This window comes from Oncorhynchus mykiss, chromosome 17 (assembly GCF_013265735.2).
Source record: "Oncorhynchus mykiss isolate Arlee chromosome 17, USDA_OmykA_1.1, whole genome shotgun sequence".
Classification (NCBI taxonomy): Eukaryota; Metazoa; Chordata; class Actinopteri; order Salmoniformes; family Salmonidae; genus Oncorhynchus; species Oncorhynchus mykiss.
The window spans coordinates 74,743,216-74,770,643 of record NC_048581.1 but is presented as its reverse complement, the minus strand read 5'-3'; the positions used below and the strand labels follow the sequence as shown (position 1 = coordinate 74,770,643).

At 40.7% G+C, this 27,428-nt stretch overlaps 2 protein-coding genes and 1 long non-coding RNA gene across 4 annotated transcripts; 1 reads left to right on the top strand and 2 right to left on the bottom strand.

Annotated features, from left to right (window-relative positions):
• Positions 1–390: 390 nt before the first annotated feature.
• LOC118940106 lies at positions 391–2,012 on the bottom strand. Its single transcript, XR_005036708.1, has 3 exons — positions 1,899–2,012; positions 1,232–1,280; positions 391–1,000 (listed from the first exon to the last, which is right to left on the bottom strand). It is a non-coding gene; the product is annotated as an uncharacterized LOC118940106 (long non-coding RNA).
• Positions 2,013–5,169: 3,157 nt separating this feature from the next.
• Positions 5,170–18,345, top strand: LOC110494566 (erythroid transcription factor). The gene is made up of 6 exons (XM_021569745.2): positions 5,170–5,397; positions 7,019–7,255; positions 7,405–7,905; positions 16,843–16,988; positions 17,147–17,272; positions 17,534–18,345. Exons 2-6 carry the CDS (start codon positions 7,042–7,044, stop codon positions 17,819–17,821), a joined length of 1,275 nt encoding a protein of 424 aa, XP_021425420.1. The 5' UTR covers positions 5,170–5,397; positions 7,019–7,041; the 3' UTR covers positions 17,822–18,345.
• Positions 18,346–21,524: 3,179 nt separating this feature from the next.
• Positions 21,525–24,457, bottom strand: LOC110494565 (bcl-2-like protein 1). Of its 2 annotated transcripts, none has more exons than XM_021569743.2 (3): positions 24,252–24,457; positions 22,881–23,550; positions 21,525–22,623 (listed from the first exon to the last, which is right to left on the bottom strand). In XM_021569743.2, the coding sequence occupies exons 2-3, from the start codon at positions 23,394–23,396 to the stop codon at positions 22,480–22,482; spliced, it is 660 nt and encodes a 219-aa protein (XP_021425418.1). In that variant the 5' UTR covers positions 23,397–23,550; positions 24,252–24,457; the 3' UTR covers positions 21,525–22,479. The 2 variants fall into 2 exon arrangements, with proteins under 2 accessions (XP_021425418.1, XP_021425419.1); XM_021569744.2 differs by lacking the exon at positions 24,252–24,457 and adding an exon at positions 23,664–24,212.
• Between the last annotated feature and the right edge of the window lie 2,971 nt (positions 24,458–27,428).

The window sequence follows — 27,428 nt, the reverse complement described above, 5'->3', positions numbered from 1 at the left end:
TGTCAGTGTTCTGCCATGGCCAGCGAAGAGCCCGGATCTCAATGTCCTTGAGCATGTCTGGGACTTGTTGGATTGGAGGGTGAGGGCTATGGCCATTCCCCCCAGAAATGTCCTGGAACTTGCAGGTGCCTTGGTGGAAGAGTGAGCTAACATCTCACAAAAATAACAGGCAAATCTGGTGCAGTCCATGAGGAGGAGATGCACTGCAGTACTTAATGCAGCTGGTGGCCACTCCAGATACTGACTGTTACTTTTGATTTTGACCCCCCTTTGTTCAGGGACATATTATTCAATTTCTGTTAGTCACATGTCTGTGGAACTTGTTCAGTTTATGTCTCAGTTGTTGAATCTTGTTATGTTCATACAAATATTTACACATGTTAAGTTTGCTGAAAATAAACGCAGAGTGAGAGGATGTTTCTTTTTTTGCCGAGTTGATATGGGCCTACTCAAGGATTTCAGGAATCCTGCTAGGGTTCTATCAGCTCTCACTGTTCCAAGGTGTGATGATAGTCACCCTAACCACCATAACCACCATGCCATGATCAATTCATATCTTATATAATATATTAATACACTCAAGAGTTGATCTTACTTTTGATAAATATGTTCAACATTTGATTTCATTATCATAATGCAAAACAATGAGCAGTCAGAGTATCAAATAGGAAATATCTTACATTTTCCAATAGGAAATATAGATTTAGACAGTAAAGGTATTTTATTGTATTTCAAGCACTTGCAACAGTAGAAGCAATCTTTGTCATTCTGATTTTTATATTTAGAATAACATTTACTAGTGGGAGAACTACAAAGAAAGGGCAATAGATGGAAGTGAAACATTTTAACATATATTTGTTATTTTCCTATTGCTGAATAAAATATATAAAAATCAAATCTCTATGAATATGATCTGTTACTAAGCTGTGCTCTTCTCTTCCAGGACCTCTGTAAGACATGCATATCTGTTACTAAGCTGTGCTCTTCTCTTCCAGGACCTCTGTAAGACATGCATATTTGTCTCTCGTGTATCAGATGAAGCAAGTGCTGACATTAGCCTTGCTTAGAGTTCTTTGCACACATATGTTGTGGTGTGTCAATGTTTTATGACAGTTGGGGTGTGGTACCAGCCTATAATTGGTTACTTACAACAAACATAAAAAAGTTATGGACCATTATTGAGTTAATTAATAAAAATCTAAATTATTTGTGTAATAATCTGTCTTTTTACCGTTATAACTGTGTAGATTCCCCAGGAGATTTCTTTCTGGCACAGAGAGCTAGAGAAAGAGAGAGAGAGACAGGGGGGGGGGGGGGTATACTGGTATCTGAGAATGGCTCAGCAGCCTCTGTTTGGTAAAGATAACACTACTGCATACACAGAAGACTGTTTCTTCGGAATTGGAGGTCTGACCCCAATGGCCACTGGACTGCCACCGCTGTCCCCCCTCCCCATCATCTTGTCATAACCATATCATAGAACTGCTCAACTGTATATTATAGGTTCCACTTTGTCAGTTTATCTTTCTCTCTCTCTCTGTGTGTGTGTGTGTGTGTGTGTGTGTGTGTGTGTGTGTGTGTGTGTGTGCGTGCGTGCGTGCGTGCGTGCGTGCGTGTGTGTGCCAGTGCATAGACAGAGATATATATGTGTGTGTAAATTTGTTTTTTAGCTTATGTACATTTGTGTATTAAGAGTGACATGGCTTTGCAGGTTTTCAGGTTTTATTGGTTGTATGTACAGGAAACACATGGTATACTCCGTCCAACAAAACGCTTATTTGCAGGTTCCTTCTCAACAATTCAACAACAGTAAGAAATAATAAAATAAATGAATACGAACGTAAAGTAAATGGCTCAGTAGAATAGAATAAACATTTTATGATTAGTATAATACCTACTGTATATTCCTCTGTGTCTGCTGGGTGACAGTGTTCCTCTGTGTCTGCTGGGTGACAGTGTTAGGCCCGTAATTCCCGGCCTCCCCCTTTCATCTTGATAACCTCTTATCAGAGACAAGCAGCTCACTGAGTGCCACCAGCCACATCCCTCGCCACCGCTCTCCGCCACTCTCCTCTCCTCACACAAACCTAGCTGTACACAGCCAGGACCTCATCCTCTCTCTCTCTTCTTCATTGTTTTCTCTTTCTTTGAGTGAGCTATAAGGCTCAAAATTATCTCTCCGATTTAAGATTGAATACTTAATTCATCAACAGATATAGTTCCTCTGAATTGTTCTAATTTGAATATTGTGTATTTGAATGCTCTCTATCACCATGATAGGAACAGGGACTATACAGCAGTTGTTCATGTAAATTCTCTTACGTTTCCACTTCAAAAAGACAGTTACAGGCAGTGAGCTACAGTAGGACGTGTTTCTTGTGCAATGAAAGGTTTCACTTCTCTCTAACTCTCTCCTAATTTCCATGAAAACTGTAAATGAACAAAGGAGGAGGAAAGTCGAGGATGCTTTGACTACCAAATGATTGTGACAGAGTGAGGCCTGTCTGAAGCCTGCCTGTGTCCAGACCATATCTCTCTCCATGATTGCAGCACCTCTCCCAATTTGCATTACTGTCCTACACTCTAAGCTGTGCAGAACCACAGAGAAATGTATTCTTTGCATTTTTTATTTGTTTTGTTAAAATGCCCATCTCTCTTTTTTACGATGTTGGTCTTATCAGCGTTGTATGCATAGCCATCAACAGACAAAAATAGTCCCTGCTGCAACTGGCTGCATAACTCAATGAAGATTGTAATTCAGGAGCAGACACTGAGAAGAATTCCAGTGCGCAAAATTCAGTGAAATTCAGAGACAGTGAAATTCTGACGTACAAATTTTATTAGTCCAAGACATTGGTCGAGACATATAGTTGAAGTCGGAAGTTAACATACACTTCGTTTGGAGTCATTAAAACTAATTTTTAAACCACTCCACAAATGTCTGGTTAACAAACAAAGTTTTGGCAAGTCGGTTAGGACATCTACTTTGTGTAAGACACCAGTATTTGTTCCAACAATTGTTTACAGACAGATTATTTAACTTATAAATTTGTTAATTTGTGTTTTTAATAAGTTTCTAGAAGCGAAGAAGCAGGGTGTTCCATGATGTTATATCCTGGGTTTAATTGATTGGTTGCTTACTGTGTAATCTGCATTGCCATTGGCTAGTTATGACTGGTTAATCACTTTGTTTTTGTAATGATTTGTATTTGTCGTTTGTCTCAAAATTCCAGTGGGTCAGAAGTTTACATACACTAAGTTGACTGTGCCTTTAAACAGCTTGGAATTGACATCATTTGTGTCAATTGGAGGTGTACCTGTGGATGTATTTCAAGGCCTACCTTCAAACTCAGTGCCTCTTTGCTTGACATCATGGGAAAATCAAAATAAATCAGCCAATACCTCAGAAAAAAAACCTTAGACCTCCACAAGTCTGGTTCATCCTTGGGAGCAAATTCCAAACACCTGAAGGTACCACGTTCATCTGTACAAGCAATAGTACGCAAGTATAAACACCATGGGACCATGCAGCCGTCATACCACTCAGGAAGGAGACGCGTTCTCGCATCTCCTAGAGATGAATGTACTTTGGTGCGAAAAGTGCAAATCAATCCCAGAACAACAGCAAAGGACCATGTGAAGATGCTGGAGGAAACAGGTACAAAAGTATCTATATCCACAGTTAAACGATTCCTATATCGACATAACCTGAAAGGCCACTCAGCCCAGAAGAAGCCACTGCTCCAAAAACGCCATAAAAAAGCCAGACTACGGTTTGCAACTGCACATGGGGACAAAGATTGTACTTTTTGGAGAAATGTCCTCTGGTCTGAGGAAACAAAAATAGAACTGTTTGGCCATAATGAGCATCGTTATGTTTGGAGGAAAAAGGGGGAGGCTTGCATGCCAAAGAACACCATCCCAACCGTGAAGCACGGGTGGCAGCATCATGTTGTGGGGGTGCTTTGCTGCAGGAGGGACTGGTGCACTTCACAAAATAGATGGCATCATGAGGATGAGAAATGATGTGGATATATTGAAGCAACATCTCCAGACATCAGTCAGGAAGTTAAAGCTTGGTTGCAAATGGATCTTGTAAATGCACAATGACCCCAAGAATACTTCCAAAGTTGTGGCAAAATGGCTTTAGGACAACAAAGTCAAGGTATTGGATTGGCCATCACAAAGCCCTGGCCTCAATTCCTGTAGAAAATGTGTGGGCAGAACTGAAAACATGTGTGCGAGCAAGGAGGCCTACAAACCTGACTCAGTTACACCAGCTCTGTCAGGAGGAATGTCCAAAATTCACCCAACTTATTGTGGGAAGCTTGTGGAAGGCTACCCGAAACATTTGACCCAAGTTAAACAATTTAAAGGCAATGCAACCAAAAACTAATTGAGTGTATGTAAACTTCTGACCAACTGGGAATGTGATGAAAGAAATAAAAGCTGAAATAAATAATTCTCTCTACTATTATTCTGACATTTCACATTCTTAAAATAAAGTGGTGATCCTAACTGACCTAAGACAGGGAATTTTTACTAGGATTAAATGTCAGGAATTGTGAAAACTGAGTTTAGATGTCTTTGGCTAAGGTGTATGTAAACTTCTGACTTCAACTGTAGCCACCAAACTCAACCCCACAATTTGAGATAGAGTTGAGCGGCGACTAGTGTGGGCGGACTGGAGCTCCGACCAAACATAAAATGAAAATGTTATAAAAAAATGACAGATTTCAGCACCCAAAGAACAGCACGCATTTACAGTCTATTGTTGGGGTGCTGAAATGTGTCGTTTTTGATCAAAATAAATAATTTTATGTGACGTTGGAGCTCCAGTCCCCCCACACTAGTTGCAGTTCAAATCTATTGTAAATCGTGGAGCTGAGTTTAGTCGGCTAGTCCAGATATTACTGACACAAGCCACATGAATACCCATCAACTCCCCTTTTTTATACAACAATACCATGACATAAATGGAATCAAATAGAAAATGTCAAAAACTGTTCATGTTAACCATTCCTATCAATAACATAGAAGTAAATAATGATCATAATAAGGAGTTTCTGGGTATTGATACATTTGCTGACAATCTCTAGTTGGGACTAACTATAGTGAGTCTACCCTAACAGACAAATTAGATCTCTTGGTATAGCAGGACAAGGAGGTGTGTCTTTCAAAAAAGTTCTCCCCAACCCCTCCCATCGCACCCTTTCTAACCTTAATCTCAGTCATTTTCGAGGGGTTCTAGAACTCAGTTAGTCTTCTGGAGATTTTCCCACACATACACAGATACAAACCTCAGGCTGATCTCTTAATCTCTCACCTAGTTGGGTATCCTTCTACTGCGGCCGTACTTTACTCACCTTTGACATCCACTCCTCACAGGGACCTCAGGTAGGTACAGCTTTTCTGTCACATTACAGTGCCACTGTACACACTATCAGCCTGTGAGTGACAGTGGACGTGTAATGGTGTGAAACTAGAACCTGTGGAAGTTCTCATTCTGCATTACTCCAGATCATTCGTTGTTTGATTGGCTGCAACACTATGGGAGATAAAAGTGATAAGTGGCAATGGCTTCGTTAGATAAAGTTCTTAAACTTTTTCATCATGTTACATTTTGGTAACCCTAGCTACAACTGTAACACTACAGTTACAGTAAAGGAGGGCATGGTTGAATTATTTATATCCAGACAAGTGTACACTTATCAACATGGGTCTTAATTGCTCATCATGTCTTTATTGCTAGTATGCTAGTATTTAGTTGGATTAATAATTTGAGTTGAATCTTAATTTAACATAAAGCATTTTCATTCAATTAATTAACATTTTGAATTGTAACTATTTCACTTTACAATTTTGACATCTATTTATTTTTGCCATAACGGCTGGTATACAATGAGAGTAAAACTCTGCTATACCATTGGATATTTACAGTGTCATTTCACTATTTCCTATTGTGATTATTTGGGCAAATTGTTTTGTTGTTGTTGTCATTGCAGTGATAGCATTGATTTATTATGCACAAGTTTTTTATTAAGAGAAGTTCCATAACAGTGGTTTTCTATGGTCCACCGGCTGTTAGTCAGCAGTAAATGTGTGACAATAGATTTCTACTAAATCAGATGAGATTAGTTGATTCCATCATATGCTAGATGCTAGGTATATAAAGTAGGACAATAATGTACTCTATCTGATTTTCTCAGACTCCATCAGACCCTATTATGATCCTCTTTTCTCTTATCACAAGTGACTAAAGATATGGTGCAACATTGTGTCTACTACTAACTACTAACACCCTACTAACACCCTGCACTGTGTGTTACAGAGCAGACCATACTTCCGTTGTTTCAAGAGATTCATTATTTGTTTTGGCTACAATAACTATTTGTTACATTATACCATCAATTCCATTAAATGTGATAAACTCACTTTATATTATGCAAAATTGTCACTGAACTATATCAAATTATCTAAGCACCAGCACCATGCAAGTGCTGAACATCTATAAACAGATTATTTCCATTGAATTAATTTTCAATGGAAATTCAATTTCATTATTACAATTTTTATTTGTTTTTTCCTTAGAAGAACTCAATGTTTTAGCCCAGGGATGTTTCTCTCAATTTCTGTTTTTACAATAATAATATGAATTCCTATAAAGGTCATTTGTTGTAGTCAGCAAACGTTTATTCACTGTTTGTAATTTCAGATAGGTTTATTAATTATTAGGGTCTACTTTCAGCCACGGGCAAATGAGGATTCTTGAAAGGGAAGTTAGAAAAGAACTGCTGCTGTCGAGGGACCATCATGTCTTGAAGTTACATGGGTTTCTTTAAAATGGCATCCACACAAACAACATTATTTGTAAACACTTGAATGTAAATCACATCGGCCTACTGAGATGCCGGTCCTGTCTGGTTGTTGCCATAGGTCAAATCAGGTCCCAACTAGATCTATTCCCCGGGACTCCCTAAGAATGGCAGATTTCTCCAAATCCTTTCTGTTGTTTCAGAGTCAGTGGTTATCTCTGTAAACATGGAGGATTCCACTGAACAGTCTCACTGGGTGTCTCCGGCTCTGCTCAGCTCTGATCCCCTGGCCAGCTTCTCCTCAGAGCCTGGCTTACTACCTCCAGGAGAGGAGGGAGAGCCCTTCTTCTCCAACCATGAGACTGATTTCACCAGCCTGCCCTCCTACTTCTCCAACCCCAGCCACAGCAGGGCTCCATCAGCCTACAGACACAGCTCAGGTCAGCAGTGTGGAACCTTACATAACTTTACAACGTTTATGTTGACCTTTCAGAGTTTAAATTAACATTGAATATAAAAGTATTTGAAAAATGTGTAATGAGGGACTCCCCTGACAACTATGCCCTTCTATTGTATCTCTCTCATACAGTTCGCCAAGTGTACTCCTCACCCTCTCTCCCAAGCAACCTCCAATGGCTGGAAGGGCCTGGAAGCCACTCTCTGAGCTCTCCTTACAACCCATCAACCTCTACTTGGACCAGTAACCCTTTCACCAAGACTCCACTGCACCCACACACCCCAACCTCCCTTTATGCCTCCAGTGCCACATCCTCGTTTTCCTGCAGAAATGGGTACTCCTCTCCAGGCAGGGATGGCAAGGAAAGTCCCAGGCTTCAGGAGGCCTTGAAGGCCGAGCGCTTGAGTCCTTTAGGGGGAGGTGGTGGAAGCAGTTTTCTGAATCTGACTTCAGCTGCTGGGGGTGTTTACACACCATCTCCCCACTCCCACTCGCAGATGCTGGGCCCCTACAGCTCGTACATAACCTCTCCACAGGACTACAGCACAGCAGGCCTCTACTCTCCAGGGGCATGGATTAACCCCTCCTCCTACTCTCCCAAACTACGTAATAAGATGAGGCTGTCCCCACCAGGTGAGCAAAATCCAGATTTTGGGGGGGTTCAGTAGAGATTAATTACAGACATCTTTATGTGCACTAACTAATATCGTAGGCTAATTATTTGGGGTTCAATACCTGAGGAAGTGGAAACTCAAAACACATGAACTAGATTGCTAACTCTAAATATAATACCCACTGCTAGTAGCCATGTATTCATCCAACAGTAAATGTAATGTCCTAAAAAAACTTTGCAGTTGTAGGCTACCACCTACAGTAGGGCTGTGGGGGTCATTACATTTTGTCAGCCGGTGACTGTAAAGAAAATAACTGCCGGTCTCATGGTAATTGACAGTTAATTAACATAAACAAGTTAAGCATCTCCTGGCTTCCATGTACAGCCTACAATTCACTGATGCAGACATTTGGAACATCTACATTTTAAAAAGTCCATTTAATCAATTTTAAATCCATTTAATATAGCCTACACCATCACAATGAATCCATTATTTATTTTAGACAGGTTTAAAGAAACATGATATGAAGAAAATGTAGTCTATTTCAGAAAAACAGAATAGCATTCTCTGAGTTGTCTTTATGTTAGGCCCTGATATGGGTACATTTAAAAAAAACAAAACAAGAAAAGCATGCCATCTGGGTTGCTTAATATAAGGAATTTGAAATGATTTATATTTTTACTTTTGATACTTAAGTATATTTAAATTCAAATATTTTTACTGGGTGGCTTTCACTTTTACTTGAGTTTTCCTTCAAGGTACCTTTACTTTTACTCAAGAATGACAAGTGGGTACTTTTTCCACCACTGGCTGGCTATATGTTTAGATTTTTAATACATTCTAAGGCTGCATGATGCGACTCTAATGATGATTTGAAAAAGGTTGGATGAAAGGCATGAGCTTTTCTTTGTTTTTTTTGCAGGGTGCACACACTTCATCAGTCACTCATTTACAATTTGACAAACACTTGATAATATTCTCACCAGGCCTCGAATTTCCCGGTGGCATCCCCCTTGTGTGGCCGTAATGCCCCCTAAACAATCCATGCCTTTTGCGGCCAAAATGGCCGTTGTGCCATTGGGCTGAATATAATACACTGAACAAAAGTAGAAACGGAACATGTAAGGTGTTGGTCCCATGTTTCATGAGTTGAAATAAAACATCCCAGAAATTTTCCATATGCACAAAAAGCTTATATCTCTCAAATTTTGTACACAAATTTGTTTTCATCCCTGTTAGTGGGCATTTCTCCTTTACCAAGATAATCCATTCACTTGACCGGTGTGGCATATCAAAAAGCTGATAAACACTATGATCATTACATCAATCAACATCAAAATCAACATCAATTGCTCTTAAATACAAGTAAAACTAAATGCATGCTCTTCAACCGATCGCTACCTGTACCTACCCGCCTGTCCAACATTACTACTCTGGACGGCTCCGACTTAGAATACGTGGACAACTACAAATACTTAGGTGTCTGGTTAGACTGTAAACTCTCCTTCCAGACCCACATCAAACATCTCCAATCCAAAGTTAAATCTAGAATTGGCTTCCTATTTCGCAACAAAGCATCCTTCACTCATGCTGCATCCTTCACTCATCCAGCAACTTCGCACAGCCATTGAAGAGGAACTGGGACAACATTCCACAGGCCACAATCAACAGCCTGATCAACTTTTTGGAGGCAAATGGTGGTCACACCAGATACTGACTGGTTTTCTGATTCACGACCCTACCTTTTATTAAGGCATCTGTGACCAGCAGATGGATATCTGTATTTCCAGTCTTGTGAAATCCATATAGTAGGGCCTAATGAATGTATTTAAATTGACTGATTTCCTGATATGAACTGTAACTCAGTCAAATCTTTTAAATAGTCTCTTGTTGCGTTTATATTTTTGTTCAGTGTAATTATTAATTCCCTTCTCCCGGCTGCTGTGCTCCAAAGCACTCTCACTCACATGGCTTTCTCAGATATCTAAATTCTTATTAGCTAATGGCCATCACGTGGTCAGGTCCTTGTCACAGCTAAGAAGTAGGCTACAAGTGAAGACAGGCACATCGGGGATGCAATTGCACGTGTCCCTCTTATCAAATTCCGAGGCGCATATTGAAGATGTTAGAATAACTGTCCAAATTTAGCCTACTTTTCGTCAGCCAATAAGATGAGCAGGCAAAAGCATTAGCCTATGTCAATCTACTAGCCCCCATCGTACAGAAGTTGACCTATTCTATTGGACAACTTGTCCTTCTGTGCAATAAATAAATATTCCAAACATGCTCTGGGACAGTTGTGGGATGCGATAGATCCCAAATTAATACAACCACTCGCATCAATTTTTTTTTTTTAAAGAAATGAGGCTAATACAACAGATCAGATAAACTATTAGACTATTTCTTCATATTATAAGTGTAGCAATGCGCACACGGCAGTGGGCTAAAAAAGTGTGATTTGTCGATAGTGCAATTCATTAGCGGAAAACACTGTTCTCAAAAATGACCGCAAATGCGATTATGCAAATGCACCTTTATTATAAAGGTGCATTTTTATGGTGAAAATGATTTTCCCCAAATTTGAAACTCGTGCTGCCTATGTATTTCTGTTAGGCTCTACACCCGTTGTAAAGAAGATTAATGTGCTTCATTTTAAGAAGTTATTTGGCCGCTTTAGATAGAGTCCTGGGTACCCGACAGTTGTCAAGTTTGGTAGGCTACTAATGACCATCAGCAGCATCAGAGCTTGGAGAAGCCAAGTTACCATGACTAAATGGTCATGTGGAATTTTATTGTGAAATTGATTGTGTGGTGGCAATATGTTCACCTTAACAGCCCTACAGTATTAACAATGAGACCTATAGGCCTATGCCCTCAACAACAATTGCATTTCGCTCAAGTTCTACTCAATACCTCAAAGCCATACCAAATAGTAGCTATTGAGCTGAATATTCAGAGTTGAGAAATAACAATTATAACTACAGAAAGCTGAGACCATCCTCTCTTTGACAGTGACAAGGGAATGAAGCTTCCAAAGCTGTGTTTTAACTGCATTTGCATTTTGAAATGTTCAGTGGCGTAAAGTACTACTTAAGTACTTTATTATTTATATTTTTGACTACTACTACTTTCACTCAAGTAGAATTTTACTGGGTGACTATTACTTTTACTCGAGTCATTTTCTATTAAGGTATCTTTACTTTTACTCAAGTATGATGGTTGGGTACTTTTTCCACCACTGGAAATGTTATACGATCAGAGCACATTTTTCTCTCAAGCACATGTGGGGGAGAGGAGAGTGGCTCACTCATCACAGCAGCAGGCCTCAGAGAGTGCACAGGCACAGGGGCAGGGCAGACAGTTTTAATACAGGAATCATGAGCATAATGCACTTTACTCTTTGACTAAATCATGCTTTTAGCCTCCCAAAAAACTTGATTGAGGTGACAATGTAGAATGTTTTTTGTTTTCTTTATTTTTTTATTTCACCTTTATTTAACCAGGTAAGCCAGTTGAGAACAAGCTCTCATTTACAACTGTGACCTGGCCAAGATAAAGCAAAGCAGTGCAACTAAAACAACAGCACAGAGGTACACATGGGATAAACATACGTACAGTCAACAACACAATAGAAAAATCTATGTACAGTGTGTGCAAATGTAGTAAGAGTGATAGATGTGCAGATGATGATGTGCAAGTAGAGTTACTGGGGTGCAAAAGAGCAACAAATAAAAAAAATAACAATATGGGGGATGAGGTAGTTGGGTGTGGTATTTACAGATGGACTGTGTACAGGTACAGTGATTTTTGCAATGCGTACCAGTCATTGGCAGCAGAGAACTGGAAGGAAAGGAGGACAAAGGACATGTTGACTTTGGTGATGACCAGTGAAATATACCTGCTGGAGCACATGCTACGGGTGGGTGTTGCTATGGTGACCAGTGAGCTGAGATAAGGCGGGGCTTTACCTAGCAAAGACTTATAGATGACCTGGAGCCAGCGGGTTTGGAGACGAATATGAAGCGAGGGCCAGCCAATGAGAGCATACAGGTCGCAGTGGTGGGTAGTATATGGGCCTTTGGTGACAAAACGGATGGCACTGTGATAGAATACATCCAATTTGCTGTGTTGAGTGTTGGAGGCTATTTTGTAAATGATCGCCGAAGTTGAGGATCAGTAGGATAGTCAGTTTTACAAGGGTATGTTTGGCAGCATGAGTGAAGGAGGCTTTGTTGTGAAATAGGAAGACAATTCTAGATTTAATTTTGGATTGGAGATGCTTAATGTGAGTCTGGAAGGAGAGTTTACAGTCTAACCAGACACCTAGTTATTTGCAGTTGTCCACATATTCTAAGTCAGAACCGTCCAGCGTAGTGATGCTAGTCGGGCGGGCGGGTGCGGGCAGCAATCTGTTGAAGAGCATGCATTTAGTTTTACTAGCATTTAAAAGCAGTTGGAAGCCACGGAACGAGTGTTGTATGGCATTGAAGCTCATTTGGAGGTTTATTCACACAGTGTCCAAAGGGCCAGATGTATACAGAATGGTGTCGTCTGCTTAGAGGTGGATCAGAGAATCACTTGTAGCAAGAGCGACATCATTGATATATACAGAGAAAAGAGTCGGCACGAGGTTTGAACCCCGTGGCACCCCATAGAGACTGCCAGAGGTCTATTTGAGAAGTAGTTGGTGAACCAGGCGAGGCAGTCATTTGAGAAACCAAGGCTATTGAGTCTGCCGATAAGAATGCGATGATTGACAGAGTCGAAAGCCTTGGCCAGGTCGATGAAGACGGCTGCACAGTACAGTACTGTCTTTTATCGACGGCGTTTATGATATTGTTTAGGACCTTGACCGTGGCTGAGGTGGACCCATGACCAGTAGAACCTTGAATTGTTTGGGCACAGACCTGGATAGTATGACAGAACTCTTCAAGCTATCTCTGCAGTAGATTGAAACTCCGCCCCCTTTGGCAGTTCTTATCTTATCTTGTTGGATAATGTTGTAGTTGGGGATGGAAATTTCAGAATTTTTGGTGACCTTCCTAAGCCAGGATTCAGACACGGCTCGGACATCTGGGTTGGCTGAGTGTGCTAAAGCAGTGAATAAAACAAATTTAGGGAGGAGGCTTCTAATGTTAACATGCATGAAACCAAGGCTTTTACGGTTACAGAAGTCAACAAATGAGAGCGCCTGGGGAATGTGAGTGGTGCTGAGGGCTACAGGGCCTGGGTTAACCTCTACATCACCAGAGGAACAGAGGAGGAGTAGGATAAGGGTACGGCTAAAGGCTATAAGAACTGGTAGTCTAGTGCGTTGGGAACAGAGAATAAAAGGAGCAGATTTCTGGGTGTGGTAGAATAGATTCAGAGCATAATGTACAGACAAGGGTATGGTAGGATGTGAATACAGTGGAGGTAAACCTAGGCACTGAGTGACGATGAGAGAGGTTGTGTCTCTGGTGGCACAAGTTAAGCCAGGTGAGGTCTCAGAATGTGTGGGGGGTGGGACGAAAGAGCTATCTAAGGCATGTTGGGCGGGTTTGGGGGATCTACAGTGAAATAAAACAATAATAACTAACCTAAACAGCAGTAGACAAGGCATATTGACATTAGGGAGAGGCATGTGTAGCCGAGTGATCATAGGGTCCAATAAGCAGCAATAGGTGAGTCAGGGAGCCGTTCGGTCATCGCTACTACGCTAGGCGAGCTGGAGACACGGCGATTCAGAAAGTTAGCGGGCCGGGGCTAGCAGATGGGTCTTCGCGACGTCGCAACGGAAAAGCCTGTTGAAACCACCTCGGACGATTACGTCAGCAGACGTAATAATGGATAGTGATGGATCGGCGCGGCTCCGTGTTGGCAATAAAGGGCCCAGGCCAATTGGCAAAAGAGGTGATATAGCCCAAGAATTAGCTGGTAGACCTCTTCGGCTAGCTGGGAGATGGGCCTAGCTCGAAGCTAGCTCAAGGCTAACTGTTGCTTCGGGACAAAGGTGTTAGCCAGCAGTAGCCATGTACTCTTTCTACATTTATAGGAGCTCTTTCTGTTTTTTACTATCCATGATATTAGCTGTCTAACTGATGACACTAGAGTCTGGGAGTCAGAACAGGTCTCTGCTGATGTCGCATTTGACTTTGAATGTGAGTTTGCATGACCTCAGCTCAGCCTATCACAAAACTGTCCGTTGCACACTAATCAGCCAAAGGCTCATTATATACTAAACAAAAATATAAACGCAACATCGAACAATTTCAACAATTTTAATGAGTTACCTTTCATATAAGGAAATCAGTCAATTGAAATAAATTCATTAGGTGTCACGTCCTGACCTTAGCTCCTTTTTTATGTCTCCATTTTAGTTTGCTCAGGGCGTGAGTTGGGGTGGGCATTCTATGTTTTGTGTTCTATGTTTTCTATTTCTATGTGTTTGGCCTGGTATGGTTCCCAATCAGAGGCAGCTGGCAATCGTTGTCTCTGATTGAGAACCATACTTAGGTGTCTGTGTTTTCCATACAGAACTGTTTCGTCTTTTTTCATTTATTTCTCTTGTTCTTTTATATTCTGTGTTCAGTTTATTAAATATATTATGGACACTTACCACACTGCGCATTGGTCCGATATTTCATACTCGTCGTCAGAGGAAGAAGAAAACCGTTACATTAGGCCCTAATCTATGGATTTCACTTGACTGGGCTGGGGCGCAGCCATGGCTGGCCATGGGAGGGCATAGGCCCATCCACTTGTGAGCCAGGCCCACCTACTAGGGAGCCAGGCCCAGCCAATCAGAATGAGTTTTTCCTCACAAAAGGGCTTCATTTTAGACAGAAATACTCCTCAGGTCTCCTGAGTGGCGCAGTGGTCTAAGGCACTGCTTCGCAGTGCTAGCTATGCCACTAAAGATTCTTGGTTTGAGTCCAGGCTCTATCGCGACCAGCACATTGGTGCGGCTGGCTTCCAGATTAAGTGGGCATTGTGTTGGGTTGTGTTTCGGAGGATGCACGGCTCTCGATCTTCGCCTCTCCACACGGGAGTTGCAGCGATGAGACAAGACTGTAACTACCAATTGGATACCATGAAAAAGGGGGTAAACATTTTTACAAATTTAAATAAAAAATAAATAAAATAAATTAGTCCTCAGTTTCAACAGCTGTCCGGGTGGCTGGTCTTAGACTCTCCTGTAGGTGAAGAAGCCGGATGTGGAGGTCCTGGGCTGGCATGATTACACATGGTCTCGGTTGTGAGGCCAGTTGGACGTACTGCCAAATTCTCTAAAACGACGTTGGAGGCGGTTTATGGTAGAGAAATTAATATTCAACTATCTGGCACCAGCTCTGGGGGACATTCCTGCAGTCAGCATGCCAATCGCATGCTCCCTCAAACCTTGAGACATCTGTGGCATTGTGTTGTGTGACAAAATTGCACATTTTAGAGTGGCCTTTTATTGTCCCCAGCACAAGGTGCACCTGTGTAATGATCGTGCTGTTTAATAACCTCTCTGGGCTAGGGGGCGGTATTTTCTCGTCCGGATGAAAAGCGTGCCCAAAGTAAACTGCCTGCTACTCAGGCCCAGAAGATTTGGATAGAAAACACTCTGAAGTTTCTATAACTGTTTGAATAATGTCTGTGAGTATAACAGAACTGATTTGGCAGGCGAAACCCCAAGCACAATCCATCCAGCGAATTTGTTTTTTGAGGACAATCTATTTTCTATTGGTTTTCTATGGCAAGCCAGTTTTAATAGAAATATGCTTGCAGTTCCTAATTGGTTGATGTTTTTCCTTTGAGTAGTGAAGAAGTAGCCCTTTCCATTCTGGGTGTATAGCCAAGTGTACTCTTTTGTTTGGGGCGCGTGACCTGAAGCTCGCTCCACTTTCATTTCGTCCTCTATTGAACACAGTATATCCCATCTTAAATTTGATCAATTATTTACGTTTTAAAATACCTCAAGTTGAATTAGGAAAGTTGTTTGAAATGTTTGGACAAAGTTTACAGGTAACTTATTAGACAATGTGTAGTCATGTCGGGCGAGTTGGAACCGGTGTTTTTCTGAATCAAACGCGCCAAATAAATTGACATTTTGGAGATATAACAACGGAATTTATCGAACAAAAGGACCATTTGTGATGTTTATGGGACATATTGGAGTGCCAACAGAATATCTTCAAAGGTAAGGCATGAATTATATCGTTATTTCTGAGTTTTGTGTCGAGCCTGGCGGGTTGAAATATGATTGTCATGTGTTTGTATGCGGGGTGCTGTCCTCAGATAATAGCATGGTTTGCTTTCGCCGTAAAGCCTTTTTGAAATCTGACATGGTGGCTGGATTAACAACACGTTCAGCTTTAATTTGGTGTATTGCACTTGTGATTGTATAAAAGTTAAATATTTTGAATAATTTAATTTGAATTTGGCGCTCTGCCATTTCACCGGGTGTTGTCAAATCAATCCCGCTAACGGGATCTGATCCATAAGAATTAATCAGCTTCTTGATATGCCACACCTGTCAGGTGGATGGATTATCTTGGCAAAGTAGAAATGCTCACTAACAGGGATGTGAACAAATATGTGCACCAAATTTGAGAGAAAGAAGCTTTTTGTTCATATGGAACATTTCTGGGGATCTTATATTTCAGCCCATGAAACATGGGACCAACACTTTACATGTTGGGTTTACATTTTTGTCCAGTTTATATTAAGAAATTGCGCAACGTGCCCATGGTCCGCCAGCCATGTTAGGTTTTTGAATTGTTTTATTTTTATATAGTTTAAGTTTTGTGTATTAATTTCAACCAGCCCACCCAACTAAAAAATGGTCCAGCCCAATAGGTATTTGCCAGAATTTCCAGATGGCCAATCCACCCATGCTTTCCTCTGAACATCCTTTGGGATTTCAGATGATTCTTTGGGACAAATGACTGGTAGGAGACTGATGTAGTGTGTTTGTGATTTGTGGTAGACGCCAGGGAGTGCGTCAACTGTGGAGCCACTAACACCCCTCTATGGCGTCGAGATGGGACAGGACACTACCTGTGTAACGCCTGTGGGCTTTATCACAAGATGAATGGCCAAAACCGTCCCCTGATCCGGCCAAAGAAAAGACTGGTATGATATGGCACAAGGATTGGATAAGCTAATCAGTTGTAAATTCTATTGTGTTGACATGCCAATCTACTGATTGAAAAACTCAAAGATTCCAAATGAACATTGGAACTCACCTTTCATCCACAGAATTGATGTACATTCCTCTCTCTCTGTTTCAGATTATCAGTAAGCGGGCTGGGACACAATGTGCCAACTGTAACACCAGCACCACCACATTGTGGAGACGGAACGCCAGCGGTGAGCCTGTGTGCAACGCCTGTGGACTCTATTTCAAGCTGCACAACGTGAGTTAATGAACAAGATACACTGATACAGTATACTGACTGCTAGAGAGCTACTATTACCAGCTTCTAGCTAGCACCCCTTCACTGGTTAAAAAGACAAAACCCCACACAACTCCAAGCTACTGAACCCTAGTCATTGAACCGCAATAGCGGTTTGTTTTAGATCTACCTCATGTAGTATAGTAGTTTCAGGGTAATAACGGAGAAAGAGAATGTACTAACTTATGTATATGAAGTAAAGGCACACTTCTCTTTTCACAGGTCAACAGACCCCTTACTATGAAGAAAGACGGTATCCAAACACGAAACCGTAAAGTGTCCAACAAGAACAAGAAGGGCAAGATGAGTGCCATGTTGGAGCAATACCCTGACCTATCACAGGGTCCCACCCTCGATTACCACGGGGGCCCTTACTCCCTGGGCCCAGGGTCACTGCTCTCCTACAGCCACACCCCTCACTTCCTCCCCCCCCCTTCCGGCCTGCACCCATCTGCCAACCTGTCCTACACCCAACACCCTAACACTGCCATGGTGCCCACTCTGGTGTGAAACAGACCTGGGCATATGCAGACCCATAAAGGCAGCACCATACAGAGCATACAGACACAAAGTAGCCTACTGAGGAAAAGCTTCTTTGTAGCAATGGATGCCCTGTACATAAATGCATTTATACTTGCTTACCAATTTTGTGTGTGAAGTTGATCTTGTCTAAACACTGGTCATAATATGGTGGCAAATTTTTTCAAGATCAAAAAATTTAAACTTTTACAGAATAATTTGACTGTATTTTGTTAAAAGGCATATTCTATGTTTCTGAAAAGTAAAACAATAAAAGTAAAGTTTATACGTCCCACTGTGGTCATTGATACGGCTAACACTGGTATGAGCTTGTAGCTGTATTTTGTAAATACGCACCGACTACAGTTGCCACATCCCTTTCAAATGTTTATGATTTTAGTAGACCAATGTGAAAGGGCATTCAAATGTGAAATTGTTTTGCATTTGCTACATTTCTATATTTGTCATTTCTTACAAGCTCCACATAAACAATAAAACATGAATGGTAATATTAAGAAAACTTCTATATTATTTCTGGTTAATTACTAAACAAATACCTGGGTTTTAGGCACAAGTTGGTCATTTTCAATGTGTAAATGGTATTTAAATTATCAGCACTGTTTCAGGTGCTGCAGTGAGTATCACTATAGTGGCATTGTACTCTCACTTGCTGAGGTATAATGGTGTCTTTGTCCAGGTTCTGTTGGGGTAAGGCTCTGACAGTGGAATTGTATTGGAAGCACCAGACATGCAAATTCTCGGTTTTCCATTAAGCTGCGGGAAAGTGACAAAACATTTAACTCAAGTGAGGAACTTGTGCCAGGTTCTAAATGTAGATTGATGTGGCATTACTTACCGTTAGGTGAACAAAAAATGACACATGCGCACAAACACACACACCATGGGCACATAGTGTTCCACAAACACCTGCATGCTCATGGTGTTTCATGCATTACACCATTTCCCTGCTGTTTGCTATGGTGCGTGAACGCAAAGGTCATATATTAACAACAAACAACATTTGCTTTGTAATAACTCAGAAACAAATATGATATGACAGTTTGATGTTCTGATTAAAATCAGAATACAGGCAGAATAAATATATTCAAATCAATACGATGTGATAATATCTAACTGTAAGTCGTTCTGGATAAAAGCATCTGCTAAATGACATTTTTTGAATGTAAAATGTAGCATGGCTGAACTAGGCAACATTCAACCTGCTATATGTACAGATTGGTATGGACAAGTACATCTCAATATAATATAGAAGTTGTGACCTCGAAAGTCTCTTTTTCTATTTCATGGTGGGGAGTGGGGTTGGGGTTATTCAGTACAGTGGCTGTCGGACTACTGATAACTTATCACTGAAGCCACACTCTAAACCACCCACCTGCTGCCAAAAGCCAATCATACACACTCCCCTCCAGTTACTCACTAAGAGGCTCTGCAGTGCACATAGGTACTCAGCCCAATGGTCACGCATGCTTCAACAGACTTAATCTAACAATAGACAGACTATTCAATCTAAACAGACACATCAATCTAACAATAATGATTATCACAGTAATATTAATCCAATGATAATATCAAACTAATAAATGACAGTATGACAACAGTCACATTTGAATAAAAAACGTTATTTGTGGTGTCAAGCTATTCATGAGGCATGACCATAAAGAAGGCTACATTTGTGAGCAGCTCTCTAAAGATAATCATTTTGACTTCAGTATTACTGTACATTCCTGTACATAAACTTATTTTCAAAAACACAATAATATCTTCTTAAACATGCCAAGCTGTGGACATAAATCCCGACAAATAGATTCAATGGACCAGATCTAGATGTAAACAGTCATTTGCAAAGTTGTGTTATACAACCCTTGAATCCACGCTTCACTGACATGACGGTCACAGGGAGAAAGGACTCTGACATGATGGTCACAGGGAGAAAGGACTCTGACATGACGGTCACAGGGAGAAAGAACTCTGACATGACGGTCACAGGGAGAAAGGACTCTGACATGACGGTCACAGGGAGAAAGGACTCTGACATGACGGTCACAGGGAGAAAGGACTCTGACATGACGGTCACAGGGAGAAAGGACTCTGACATTACCTTTATTTATGCCACATTGGACCTTTATTTATGCCACATTTTGTTTCAGCCTTGTGAGCACACCACCCTGTTGCAAGAAGAGCCAGTGAACATAGGGACATGCCACCTAGACTCAAGCTTACATCCACTTTCATTATGAGAGCGGATCATAATCGTCTTCAGCCTGCTTTTGAAGAATGCATATCAAAAATGAACTTCATACAGTATGCTTCATACAGTATGCTTCATACAGTATGCTTCATACAGTATGATTTCCAGGGCTCTCTGACCATAGTGTCAAGCCAATGTATATGAAATAAATCACTGAGAATTCAGCCATCTTTATCCCTCCTAATATTATATATAGTATATATACAATACATGCTCTCTATAATAATTTATTTTTGAATACACAACTTTGCCTGTTTTTCTTCCTCTCACTGTTTTGTGAGCTTAAACAAAAGTTGAGTTAGTGAATATGACATGAGAATATGAAGAGTAAGAGTTAGATTCTCCTAGAGGCTGGTGAGTTTCCATAGTTTATTCAGCCTTTCCTTAATTGGCTTTATCTGCTGGTGCGGCCAGCTATGGTTTGGGGAAATGGCAAAAAATGACAGGGAGAGATTAGCAACCACAGGCCATCCGTTGGTTCCCATCTGTCTATTCCATTGACACTTTCAGTATTATTCTTTGAGAAGTCATTGCTTCATGTGTTTTGAATATCGTACACTCCAATGAATAGATATATTAGTATGTTATCAGAAATAACCTAAAAGTTTGGTATCAGCCTATGTGATCATTTTTCAGAGTAAAACATCAAACATTGTGTAAGAAAAAACACCACTATGTGAATCTAATTCTGCTCTTGTGAAATGACTGCAGTTATGTTTTGTATGTGCTGTACATGTTCTGTACCTGCTCTTGAATATACATTTACGTTGAAAAAGACAAAAAAGTAGGATAAGAAATAAATATACATTATTTACAACTACATGTATATATATACAAATATTGAATTCAAAGGGATTGTTATAGCCAGGGCTAATCATGTCAGTGCACAAGCAGACTGGGCTTATGTAAACATGACAAACTCTTAAGTTCTATTTTCGTTGATTTAGCGTTTATGTGCTGGAGGTAAACTAGATGTGGCTCGTATTACACATCATTGGTGTTTACAATGATATACATTCAAATATTAAATTAAAAGGGATTGTGATGTCTTCTTTTAATTGTGCAAGGGTAGAAGGACTATGATTCCAAACCAAGTTGGATGTTTCACTGCCATCAGTACTGTAGATAATTTCCAAACTCTACTAGCGAGGAGCTCCGAGAGACAATGTTATATTGGCAGTATATTAGAGGTAGACTTTTCAGAGCAACACTTTCTCTGGGAAACAGGACAAGGTATTCCTGACATGTTGCACATGATTTGAGGGTGAAAAATAGTCGCTTCAGAAATTGTATTTGTTGAGAACATGCACCCCCTAAAGGCATATTATGAGAATGCAGCATGGACAAATCTGAATTAATTATTTTCTCTATGTTCTCACTATCTGTGTTGAAATGTTGTCTGTGAATCACATAGAAAACCCCCACTTAAAACATAAATGTTTTATTATTTAGTGCATGCCTGAAACTCCAGTACAGCAAGGAAAGAACGTAACATTTTAAAGAAATTGTCACATTGAAACTAAAGGTTTCAGTTAAAGGCCCAATGCAGTAAAAAACATGATATTACTATGTTTTATATATATTTTCACTAAGAGGTTGGTAGAATACTGTGAAAATGATGATAATGCCCATTTTGCAAGAGCTGTTACCCCTCCCTACTAAGACCACAACCAGAGTCCTAGCTGAAATTCCCTTGCTAAGGGAGTAAAAAATAAATTTAAAAAAATTACCATTTTCATTGAAATCACAGTAAGGTACTTAATTGTTGCACCGAAATGATTACATATGAAGATAAAAACAGCAGCATTGGGCCTTTAACACAAAATAAAAAAACAATATTCTTCAATGTAATTGGTCAAATGTCAATTTGGAAAGAATGTATTTAGTTGGTACTAGGGTAACACACAAACCTAAAAATAAAAAACCCTGTAAAGGGTAACACACAAACCTAAAAATACATAAACAATCTCCTATGTCCTACCACACCAGCTGTAGTTTTCCCATTCACGCATAGCTTCAGGTCCATTTAAAGCACCTCCAGTCTCAAATGCAACACCCTCTACCCAAGTTTTTTAAAAATAAAACCAATAATAATTATAAAAGTAAGAAAATAATGTCATAAAATGTTATTTTACATATTACTTTTCAAATGTAAAAACAAATGTTACAGAGTGCAGGACAGGAGAGGTGAGTTGTGAGACATCTCACCAAGCTACATATTCATTGCCCAAAAACTGTTATAGCCATGGCTAATCATAAGGTTTCTGTCAGTGCACAAGCAGACTGTGCTTATGTAAACAAACTATAAAAGTTATATTTTTGTTGATTTTGTGTTTATATGTGCTGGGGGTAAACTAGATGTGGCTCATATTACACCACTTCATTGGCGTTTCTTCATGATGAGAGTGCCGACCAGCACTCCTGAAAGCAGAATCACCCCAACTAGCAGCCATTTAATTATGCTCTCCTGGGACCGTCGAACGTCTGCAGCAGCATCTCTGCCAAAGATCTCTGCAAAACGGTCCTTTCAAGGAACAGAGACAGAGGAAGATTAATACAGTGAACTATGTGTTAGCAGCCCAGCTGTTTGCCAGAGTACTTCTCTGTAGCTTCACCCTTTAGTATAGTCTATCATGGTATTCTCTATTTCTCAGAGTGGGTGCAGCAAAGGATGCGCACGCACGCGCACACACACACAATAGTGTTGACAATGAGAATGTATTACTAAATCCCATAACAAGGATGTATAATGTGCAGAGTAAAGTATCAGCTCCAACCTACCCATCCGCCTTGGCTCTGGATCCAGGGCTGGATATGGTTGTCCAGATAGGTGGTCATCCAATCTGCGATGCGCGCCACCAGCGGGCTCATATCCTTCTCAACACACTCAACACACAAGGCCCCGCCGAAAGCAAACAGACCCACCACGCGACCCCAGTTGACCCCGTCCCTGAACACTTCGTCCATCACACTCTCAAAGCTGTGGTAGGCTGTGGCAGGGGTGATGTGGAGCTGGGAGGAGAGGTCACTGAAGGCACGGGTGTAGCGTAGCTCAAACTCATCCACTGAGTCCCGTAGTGCTGCTTTCACTGGCTCCATGCCCCCCTGTGGAGATGAGGGCTTCGCCAAATTGCTTCTGCTGTTCCGGTAGTTCCCCACAGACCCATTTGCAATGGCCTCATCTCCGTCAGTCCGTCCACTTGCACCCTCCAGCCCCAATTGACAACATGAATAATTCCTCTGGGACAGTCTATAGCTTATAAAAAACACCACCAGTTCCCTGTTACTGTAAGACATCTTTTCCACCTTCTATGCACCCTCTTTAGCCATTGACTTTTCACTCTATTTGGATTCCCAGGGCTCTTCTGCCATACCTCACACTAACTGAGATGTCTGGAATAAAGGCTTGCTGTCTGGCAGTTTCCTCTGGGCTGCAACAAGTTATCATACCCTGGAAGAAAAAAAACACTCACAAATTCTCTGGTGCAGAAAACATGAAAACACTGGATTCTATTGTTCATTGTTATTAAGAATGGAACTCTGCCCCAGCAGCATCACAATCACCTTGAAATACTGCACTGCTAAACCCAGGTCTGTTGGGTATGGTAGATGTTTATTTTTTATTTTTTTGACACATAACTGTATGAAACTTATTACGCCATACCATTGGGGCGCCGCTTTGATGTCAGGTAACGTTAGCAAGCTATCGGTCTTGGCTATCTAAAGCTATAACCATCATGTTAATCATTTCCACCGAACAATGCACTTTTTTGGCTATATACAACGAACCAACTAATATAGCTACTATTTTACATTATAGCACGTTTGACAAGAGTGCATACCAAATTGTCAAAATGTATTTGCGTTAATGCTGCGCTACTGCCATATACATGGATTTCAAAGATCAAAAACAAACCTATTGAGATCAAGTTAATACCACCTAGGGTACAAGTGACAAACAAGCAGACATTTCCTAATACGGTATTCATAAAATAAGTCAAATGTATGTATGTATACGTAACTAGCAAATTAGCATCGCCGCTACCTAGCTACACATGACAGCTGCTTTTACACTCACTATACAAGCTTCCCATCTCCATAGCAATATTTCTAAACCAATCTTTTTAAAATATCATGGTCTGTCATACTTACAATTGCAAATAAGACTCAAGTACCGTTCAATAAATAAGTATCGATTTTTTAAAAGGTAAATTCCATTTTTGTGCATAAAAGCATTTAAAATAACGACATATTTCAAGCGAATTGGAGCGGAGAGAAGGCCAATAATGCCATTGGCCAGTTTTGTCACGTAGATCGGATGTTCCGCCTTCTAACAAAATGAATCACCAATCAAAGACACACCGGAAGTTGAGATCGTGTTCAAATTATCGCGGGCAGATTATCCGTGTGTTCAGATATTTATGTCAACGTGTTCCCACAAAGATTTTGGAGTATAATCTCTAGTATAGAGAGTGGTGCAGCGTCTAATGCACTGCATCTCAGTGCAAGAGGTGTCCCTAGTTCAAATCCAGGCTGTATCACATCAGGTTGTGATTGGGAGTCCCATAGGGCTGCGCACAATTGGCCGAGGTTTGGCTGGGGTAGGCGTCATTGTAACTAAGAGTGAGTTCTTAACTGACTTGACAGCACCAGTCAAAAGTTTGGACACATATTTTCAACATTGTATAATAATATTGAAGACATCAAAACTATGGAATCATGTAGTAACCAGTGTTAAACAAATCAAAATATATATTTTAGATTCTTCAAAGTAACCACTCTTTGCCTTGACAGTTTTGCACTCTTGTCATTCTGTCAACCAGCTTCACCAGGAATGCTTTTCCAACAGTCTTGAAGGAGTTCCCACATATGCGGAGCACTTGTTGGCTGCTTTTCCTTCACTTTTCGGTCCAATTCATCCCAAACCATCTTAATTGGGTTGAGGTCGGGAGATTGTGGAGGCCAGTTCTTCTGATGAAGCACTCCATCACTCTCCTTTGTCAAATAGCCCTTACACAGCCTGCAGGTGTGTTTTGGGTCATTGTCCTGTTGAAAAACAAATGATAGTCCCAAAAAGCACAACCATGGCATATCGCTGCAGTAGCCAAGATAGTTAAATGTGCCTTGATTTCTAAATAAATCAGCGTCACCAGCAAAGCACCCCCACACATCACACCTCCTCCTCCATGCTTCACGGTGGGAACCACACATGCAGAGATCATCCGTTCACCTACTCTGCGTCTCACAAAAACACAGAAGCTGGAAGTAAAAATAAAAAATTTGGACTCAGACCAAAGGACAGATTTCCACCGGTCCAATGTCCATTGCTCGTGTTTCTTGAACCAAGCAAGTCTCTTCTTATTATTGGTGTCCTTTAGAAGTGGTTTCTTTGCAGCAATTCGACCATGAATTTGATGCCCGAGATGTGTCTGTTATTTGAACACTGTGATGTATTTATTTGGGCTGCAATTTCTGATGCTGGTAACTAACAAAATCATCCTCTGCAGCGGAGGTAATTCTGGGTCTTTCCTGTGTTGGTCCTCAAGAGAGGCAGTTTCATCATAGTGCTTGATGGTTTTTGGGACAGCACTTGAAGAAACTTTCAAAGTTCTTGACATTTTCCATATTGACTGACCTTCACGTGTTAATAAGGTAATGGACTGTAATTTCCCTTTGCTTATTTGTTCTCGACATAAATAGGGCTAACTTCTGTATACCACCACTACCTCGTCATAACACAACTATTTGGCTCAAACGCAGCAAGGAAAGAAATTCCACAAACTACCTTTTAACAAGGCACACCTGTTAATTGAAATGCATTCTAGGTGACTACCTCATGAAGCTGGTTGAGAGAATGCAAAGCTCTCATCAAGGCAAAGGGTGGCTACTTTGAAGAATCTTAAATATATTTCGATTTCTCACTTTTTTGGTTACTACATGGAATCATGTGTTTTTTCATAGTTTTGATGTCAAAACTATGAAAAAACACATGATTCCATGTAGTAACCAAAAAAGTGAGAAATCGAAATATATTTAAGATTCTTCAAAGTAGCCACCCTTTGCCTCGATGAGAGCTTTGCATTCTCTCAACCAGCTTCATGAGGTAGTCACCTATTATTCTACAATGTAGAAAATAGTACAAATTAAAACTATTGAATGAGTAGTTGTGCCCAAACTTCTGACTGGTACTGTTAGTGTTGCACATTTTGGGAAATATTCAGAGATGGAAACTTTCCATTGGAATTAACAGGAATCTATGCAAATTAATATTAATACAATTTAAATGTAGATTATTTTTGCATTGGATAAATTTACCATATTATATGGAGGCAGAAACATAAACCTTTTACCTTATTATAAGTAGACAATTGCAAATTATTAAATCCTTCCAAAATAAATAAAATAATTAGTTACGAATTGAACTTTAATTAAATGAGTTGACTCTCCACATAGGATGATTTCACTGAACAAAAGAAAGGGAATATTGAATCATCCATCGCATCTCCCAAAAAACATTTAACATACATCTGTAAAATGAAAGTCTAGAAACTAAAGCTTTGGTTGTCTTCCTCTCAGGCTTCCACGTCTTCTCCCTCGACCTACTCAATGTCCACCTCTTGAACATCAGAGGCCTCATCTTCATTGTCACTTTCCAACCTTGAGGATGGCTCATTGTCAGGCCCAAAAAGCCTAAAATTTGCCCAGATGGCAACCAATTTTTCAACCCTTGTATTGGTCAGCCTGTTGCGTGCCTTAGTGTGTGTGTTCCAAAACAAGGACCAGTTGCACTCTGAGGCAGCTCATGGTGGGATTTGGAGGATGGTGGAGGCAACAGGGGAAAGAGCCTCAGATTCACAAAGTCCCTTCCACCAGGTGGCTGATGAGATATGTTGGCACGACTGCCATATTGCATATCCATCCCAAAGCCCTTGCTTGGAAGTGTACTTCGCCATACTGCCAAGAACCTTGCCCTTATCCAGGCCAAGGTGGCGATGACACCATAGGCCTGATTGATCTCTGCACCAGACAGGATGCTCTTGCCAGCATACTTGGGGTCCAACATGTACTCTGTATGGGCTTCAGGCAGAGGTCTTCATGCTTTTTGATGCATTTCAGAACTGCAGTTTCCTCTGCTTGGCGCAACAGTGAAGTGGGCAGGGTTGTACGGATTTCTTCTCTTACATCTGCAAGCAGAGTCTGAAAATCAGACAGGATGGCATGGTCTCCCTCAATCCATGCAATGGCTACTGCTATAGGTTTCAGGAGTTTCAGTCTGCTTACCACTCTCCCAAAATACATCATCCAGGAGGATCCTCTTGATGAGGCTGT